The sequence below is a fragment of the Dromaius novaehollandiae genome, chromosome 25 (genome assembly GCF_036370855.1).
Source record: "Dromaius novaehollandiae isolate bDroNov1 chromosome 25, bDroNov1.hap1, whole genome shotgun sequence".
Taxonomy (NCBI): Eukaryota; Metazoa; Chordata; class Aves; order Casuariiformes; family Dromaiidae; genus Dromaius; species Dromaius novaehollandiae.
The window spans coordinates 3,642,151-3,649,080 of NC_088122.1; the positions used below are offsets into that span (position 1 = coordinate 3,642,151).

At 48.1% G+C, this 6,930-nt stretch overlaps 1 protein-coding gene across 1 annotated transcript; it reads right to left on the bottom strand.

Annotated features, from left to right (window-relative positions):
- Window positions 1-18: 18 nt before the first annotated feature.
- On the bottom strand, window positions 19-3,305 carry RPL36 (ribosomal protein L36). The gene is made up of 4 exons (XM_026105469.2): window positions 3,130-3,305; window positions 2,949-3,042; window positions 805-939; window positions 19-149 (listed from the first exon to the last, which is right to left on the bottom strand). The coding sequence occupies exons 1-4, from the start codon at window positions 3,288-3,290 to the stop codon at window positions 60-62; spliced, it is 480 nt and encodes a 159-aa protein (XP_025961254.2). The 5' UTR covers window positions 3,291-3,305; the 3' UTR covers window positions 19-59.
- Window positions 3,306-6,930: the final 3,625 nt, after the last annotated feature.

The window sequence follows — 6,930 nt, forward strand, 5'->3', positions numbered from 1 at the left end:
TAGCAGCCACTACACTGCTTTTGTGAGAAAGGACTTTATTGAGTTACAGACTGAACAGCTCAATCCTTCTTTGCAGCAGCTTTCCTCATGGCTGCCAGGACATTACTGAGCTCTTCCCGCTTTCGCTTGGCCCGAATATGAGTGCCAACCTGCAGAGAAGAGAGCAGTGCAGTCAGCATTCATTCCAGTAGAGAACGGGTGAAACACGCTGCCTTGTATGCTTCAAGCATTCACTGAAAGATGCTCTACTCGAAAACAGGCAGGATAGTAAAGTTCTGGTAAGCATGGACTTGAACACTGTCAACCTTAAGTAGCCAGCCAGGATTTACACACCATCACATCTCAGTAGTACTCCTACTCTTTTTTTTGGTTTAGTTTGTTTTTTTCTTGGGGGGGGGGGGGGGGGGGGGGCAGGCAGAGACAACTCACTCAGCTATCAGGGCTACCTTCCCTGGTGAAACCCTGGTGTTTCAGGTCAGGTGGTTAATGATATCCCATCTCCATCAGTACTGACCTTGTATTCCCCACACCAAATTTGCAAATAATACAGAAATAGCAATGCAGATTCCGGGTCACTGTAGCTTAAATGTACTTTGCTGGCAAGGCCTTAAGTCCGTTTCCCTCTCCCTGCCCCCAGATCCCCACCCAGCCCAAGCTCTCCCTCCACTCCCTCGGGTCAGACAAATAATTGTCCAAACCACTGAGAGGCAAGAAAATTAACTAAAAAGTGAAGTGAAGGGCAGAAAACAGGAGGTTAACCAGAAAAGTTATTAGCATCTTCATTAAGATGTCAGATTCACCTACCCGTTTCTTTATGAACTTCAGAGCACGTTTGTCTTTGGAAACTTTCAGCAATTCCATAGCACGTCTTTCATAGGGTGCAAAGCCACAGACTTCCCTGATCATGTCTCGCACAAACTTAGTGTGTTTGGTCAGGCGCTAAGGGAAGGGAAAAGAAAAAAAGATTCAGGTCACAAAGAACTTACGTGCTAATTTAACCAGCTCTCAATCAAAGTAGCTATAAGTCACATAGCATTTGGGTCCCTGTTTAAAAACAGCATTTGCCTAAAAGCTAGACTCAGGCTGCAAAAGCCATCCCTTGTCAAGTACTAGAATCACTGCATCCCTTTCACACACTCTGTGAGCTTTAGAACAAGCAAACATGACTGTTCACCAACACCTCTACCACAGCCGAGTAGGAAAAAGGGTTTACTGTTCATTCTTCAAGTACGACACTAACCAGACAGCAGTGATACACTTCATTGAAAGACATAAGTGCTTGGTTTATACCCAAAAGCTTCCAGTTGTACTTTAGTCACCTGCAAGCAGCCAGCCTATTTCATTAACCATGTCTAGACATGGCAAGGGATACCCAGACCTTTTAGGAAAAAAATTTCTTCAGCAAACTGAGGAGTTCAGATGTGCTGTTCAGCACTTCACATACACAAACAAGTCAACATCACACAACCAACTTTGAAAAGCATGTAGGCAGCCAGTATGTGTGTAATTATTTGTACTTGGATGCAATTAAGGAATTAGAAATAAAAACAAGTAGAAGAAAGGAGAAAACAAACAAACAAAAAACCTGAAAACATTTTTCTGAAGGACTGGACTGCAAGAGGCTGTGGCAAGCTCTGGGCTAAGACCCCAGAATTACATGCTATTAGCATGTCTCGGAGAGTCAAGTCCCATGGTAAGAGCTAAGCAGAACAGTGATCCAGATGAGGCATGCTAGTCTCATGCATTTTACTATCTGGTGTTTTTCATGCTTTAGAGACCAATTTTTTTTTAGAAACCTATTTTTTAGGACCATAAGAACTGCAGACTGTGTGTCATTCTGCATCTCAAATCTCAATTAAATGCTTTTAATTTAATCACAGCATTTAAAGTGGGATAAAAGATGCAAACTAAACTAATATCTCATGTTAACACACATTTACTGAACCCTGATAACTCCCTATATTTGCCATTATTGTGCAAACTGCATGCAGGATAACTGTTGCCATTACCAACAGAAGCAACCTAGAAAAGACTTCAGAAGTCATCCAGTGTATGTCCTGTTTCATTGGTAACTCCATTTGAGCCACATCTCTCATTTTTTCATTACAGCTTGCTCCCTTGGTAATTCTCTTGTGCCCAGCTATTTAGCTCCACACCCACGTTCACAAATTTAAAACTCGCCATGATTTAAGGCCCTCTCCCCCATGTCTAACAAAACTAGCTTCTCCAGCCCTTTAAAAAGTTGTTTCCCTGCGTATTTTCTGTCGGTCCCAATCTTCACTGCAGGTCAGTGCCAGACAGCACTGCACTCAGACCATGGGTGGAGCAAGCATATATTTTTTTCTGCAATCCAGCCAAAGATTCAGTTCCTACCCTGAGTGCTGCTGTAGACAGTCATCCACCTTGCACTCAGGCAGCTTGCATCTCTCATTAAGCGCTAGGATTAGACTTCAAAACATCCTGCAAGTGTCCACCACCCTTCCCAGCGCCACACTGCCGGCAAGCTCATTTGAGCCACGCTGCTACGGGAGAGCGCACGGTGTCGGTGTCAGACCTTCGCCGTCCCTCCTCGGCAGCCGGGAGAGGGCTGAAGAGTGTCACCATCCTCCTGGAAGGCTGCAACGCTGCACCTCGCCTCCCTGAGCACAGTCCCGAGCGTAACAAACTGCAGCTAGTGCCTTTCCCTTCATGCCTTCTTCCTTCCGCTTACGGAAACAGGAAAGCGAGCAGAGAACAAGGCTTTTCTCTTGCGGTACCAGGCCGTCGCGTGCCCCATTTTACGCCGGCCGAGGACCAAGGGGCAAAAGCGGCACGTCCCAGCCTGAACCCCGCTCTCCCGCAGGCTTTTGCGGGTCAAAAGCCCTCAGAGCCGCGGCTTCCCGAAGCGACAGCGCCGGGTTCCGCCTCCCCCCCCCACCCGGAGGCCCCCGGGCCGGCCCCACACTCACCCCGCGGCGGCGGCACTGCCTGGGCTTCGACACGTTCTTCGTCACCTTGTGGCCCTTGTTGAGGCCCACGGCCATGGGGTAGCGGATCGCCATCCTGCGGGGACAGAGCAGTCAGCGCCCGCCGCCCGGCCCCCGCCCCGCGCCACGGATGGACGCGGATCCCGCCGGCCCCGGGCCTCACCTGCTGCTCTGCTGATGGCGGCGGCGCCGGAAGGAGGGAGCGCGCGGCGGACGCCGGGACAGCACCTCCCCGAGTCCGCCGGAAGTGACGAAATCACAAGCCGCCCGGCTGGGGATGGATTCTCTAGTCCACGGAATGACCATAGAGGTGAGAGCGCGCATGCGCCCTGCCCGCGCGCGGCACCTCGCTCAGCGCAGGGGCTGGGCCTCGGCGACAGCGCGGGGGGGGCGGGGAATATGGCGGCCGCCTCCCCTCGGGGCGGCCTCTCGGTGTGAATAGGGCTGGTCCGTACGCTTGTCTGGCCGTGCCTGGCACCTCATCAGTGCCGTCTGTCCTGTCTTCTCATTAAGCTCCGCTTCTAATAATTTTCCTGGTTGGGGTCTCTCCTTTCCGTGCATGCGTGCGCGTGGAGGTCTAAGTGCCAGCAGCTGGAGTCAGACCATGGGTTATAGGGGCTCTTGTCCGCTAAATGCAGTTCAAAATGCTTCGCTCCAAAAATGACAGAGTTCCTACATTCTTAGACAGCTGGGGGAAGCAGGGGAGGGAGGTGAGAAACCCACGACAAAACCTTACACGGGCATCTCTAACGCACTAATTGCAACAAGTGCCACCTACCAGAGATGAGAGTCATCCTCAGGTAGCCATTCGTCATTTATTTTAAAACACTTCCTTTTTGCTAATGCTCAAAGCTTGGCTGCTGACATGATATGCTACAGCTCCCGAGTCTGTGGAGAGACAAGTATTTTGAGTTTTTACAGCATGTGACAGATAGAAATTACCTGGTCGTTGTTTTGCTTCAATTAGTTCTTGTTTCTTCATCAGAGATGTGCAGATTGTGACTCCATTCTTCCTGAAATGTCTCTTTGTCCTTCTCCTTCACCCCGCCTTCTGTCTTCATCTCTTCAGAAAGAAGGAAATTTTGATTGCAAGTAACTGTTCATCATGAGGAGTATGTTATCTTCAGAAGGCAGTACTTCTCCAAATGCTTAATAAAAAAGTTTAAAAACACGCAAGTCGTTGGTTTTGTCTAGCTTTGATTCAAGCATAAAACCTTCTGCCAGCTCTCCTGGGGCTTTGTTTCTTTTGCTGTTTCCTCACTCCCCGGTGACATGTGCCTAATGGCCAAGGAAGCACAAAGGTCCTCAGCATCAGGCCTTGCAGAACAGGCTCTGTTTGAAGTTCTCCATTTCACAGACAGGTTGTGAGAGTTTGTGCACATCTAAAGCTAGACTTTCTAGTTGTAAAAGGCCTCAGGAGCATGTTTCTGCTAATTTCTGAAGGGCAAATCAAACTAATAAGGCAACATGTTTGATATCCCACTGACAGCTTTACAAATATATCTTTAAGTTTGATGATGACAAATCAAAAGTAACAGATGAAACAGATATTATTTTTAAATGAAAGAGCTTGGATTTTCTTGCCTGAACAAATCCTTATCCTGGAGAAAAAACTGGGGGGAACATGTTGTTCAGTTCAATGAATTGTCTTCTGCTTTCAAAGGGATTCCTTAAATTTTTAAAAATTGAAAACAGAACTTTTGTCTTGAATTTTAAGCAAGATACAGGATTTTACATTCAGTCATTGCACACAATATAGATACCATCTTGGGTGTAGTACTTGTTCCTGCTCTACCAGGGGAGTTGTTCCAACTCTCATGCAAAGTCTCTTTGGACTCTGTTACCCATCTAATGGCGCAAATTCAAGATGTGAGGAATATTCTTCCCTGAAGTCCTGTTTTAGGTCTAGCCCTAATTCTTTTCTCCACAGGAGGGCAGAATATCCACAGACCTTCATTCATTTGCAGGGTGAGGAGGACTGTCCTACAAAGACAAAACCCAACTTTGTTTCATTCTAACGTTTTTGGAAGTCAAGCGAATAAAATTAGGAATGCCAAATTTGCTACGTGCACTTCTAATTCAGGCCAAGTTTGATATAATCTTTACCAGTGTTATGAGAACTATCATATGGGATCAGCTAAAGGTCCACCCACCCACAAGCTCCAGTTTTCCTTCACAAGGGTGTGCACACACCCCAAGCTGGAGAAACTGCCATCGTGCCTGGGACTATCTTGCTAGCTGCAAGTGGAGCCTGGCTTTCCCACTGGAGGCTTCTGTATCTCAGATCCCTGAGAGCCTCACTTGCTTCTGCAGGTCTTGGGGCTGTTTGGAACTACTCTGAGGTCTGCTCTGAGCCAACGTGCTTCATCAGCTCAGCTTTGCATGCATGTTTCCCTGAGCAGTGGAGCTGCACTCTCTTCCAGGAAGCGATTACTCACAACTGTAACCAGCAAACATCATAGGGTCCATCATCAGCAGTATTTCTGCAACTGAGGTCCTTGCAGTCAGGGATGGAAATAACCCAGTGCACCAAGATAGAACAGGGCTCCAAAAGAGGATGTGGAGACAGTAGCAATGATAACATCTCTTTCTGCCACCTAAGAAGTGGCTGGGGCTGCCAAATGCAGAAACCTGTCTTTATGATCAAGGCCTGCCCATCTCACAGGCTATGCTGGCACTGCCTGGGCACATCTGTGTTGTAGTTGCAACCACTGCTGCACTGGGCTCTTTCATGGGGGCAGAAGAGAGCTAGAGAAGGGATCCATCCCGTCTCTGTGTTAGTGAGTAGAGGCGAAGAGAAGTTAGGTGTGGAGGAGACCCTGATATGTAACAGGACTGTGCAGGACGTGATCAGAGCCACGCCAAGGTAGCCCTTTCATGCTTGAGCTTCTCAGGTGGGAAGTGAAGGTTGCTATTGAGTCCCCACTGCTATATCTTTTAATGAAAACAGCCCTCCTGCACTGGGGTGACTTGGACGCTTTGTCTATCTCCTACCTAGCATCTGCCATACATGCCTCAGCACACAGGAAAGTGTTGCATGGATCTCAGCCCAGCCAGGCTGACCTCTGGCTGGCTTCTGCCAGATGGTTACCACGTTGCTCACTCTCTCTCTCACATACCAAGTTTTAAAGCCCTGCTTTAAGGCAACCAGAGACTCTAAACACTTTGCTTTGGTGGTGGCTTTTTAGCTAGGTTTAAGCACATTTTTAAACAGAATGTGGCTTTGTACAGCATGGGGCAATTCTCAGATTGGTCCTTGATTCTTCCAGCTGAAGCAGTTTGAACCTGACTTTAATTAAAACTCTACTTTTGGTAAGTAAACTGCAGTCCAGGCAATATCCCCCAGAACTATTTGGTAGCTTGCATGAGTTTCCCCAGCAAAATCAGAAACCGACAGCTTCTACCACCAAAAATAGGAAAGGAAACAATAAGCTAAATCCTTCTCCCACATCACCCCATAAACAAGGGCCCCAGCTCTTCCAGTCAAGCCATGATCGCCCCTCTGAAGCAGCACATGTGCTTGGACATACAGACACACACAGAGAAGCCACAAAAGCTGCATTCCTGGCAGAGGAAAGGGAGAAAGAAAGGAAGGCAACATCTGAGCTGCAGGCTGCAGAGAAGGTTCACAGTCCTGTAGCAGTTCTCAGCACATGCAGCATCAATGAATAGGAGTGGCCATGTGTATTTCTAGCGTTGCGCACAATGCCTTCTTTTATAGCACAGGGACAGTGCTAAAACTATCGCCAATGCCGTCCCAGACCTGCATCTGTTCCCAGGTCCACATGCTCCAGGAAAAAGTGGAAAACAACCACTGCCTGTTCCTTGGAGCTTCTACTGAATGATGGTTTTCCTCCACCTGGCCAGTCCAGCTACACACTCTGCCTTAGCAGATGAGCTGTCTGCAGCTGCCAGTTCTTCCCTCCAGGCCCAGAAGTTTAGACAGACTGTTTTCATCTACCGA

Coding starts and splice junctions, on each gene's coding strand:
- RPL36 (XM_026105469.2), bottom strand. CDS start 3,290: ATGCGCGCTCTCACCTCTATGGTCATTCCGTGGACTAGAGAATCCATC. Junction 3,043..3,129: donor CGCCATCAGCAGAGCAGCAG/GTGAGGCCCGGG, acceptor CTGTCCCCGCAG/GATGGCGATCCGCTACCCCA. Junction 150..804: donor TGAAGTTCATAAAGAAACGG/GTAGGTGAATCT, acceptor TCTTCTCTGCAG/GTTGGCACTCATATTCGGGC.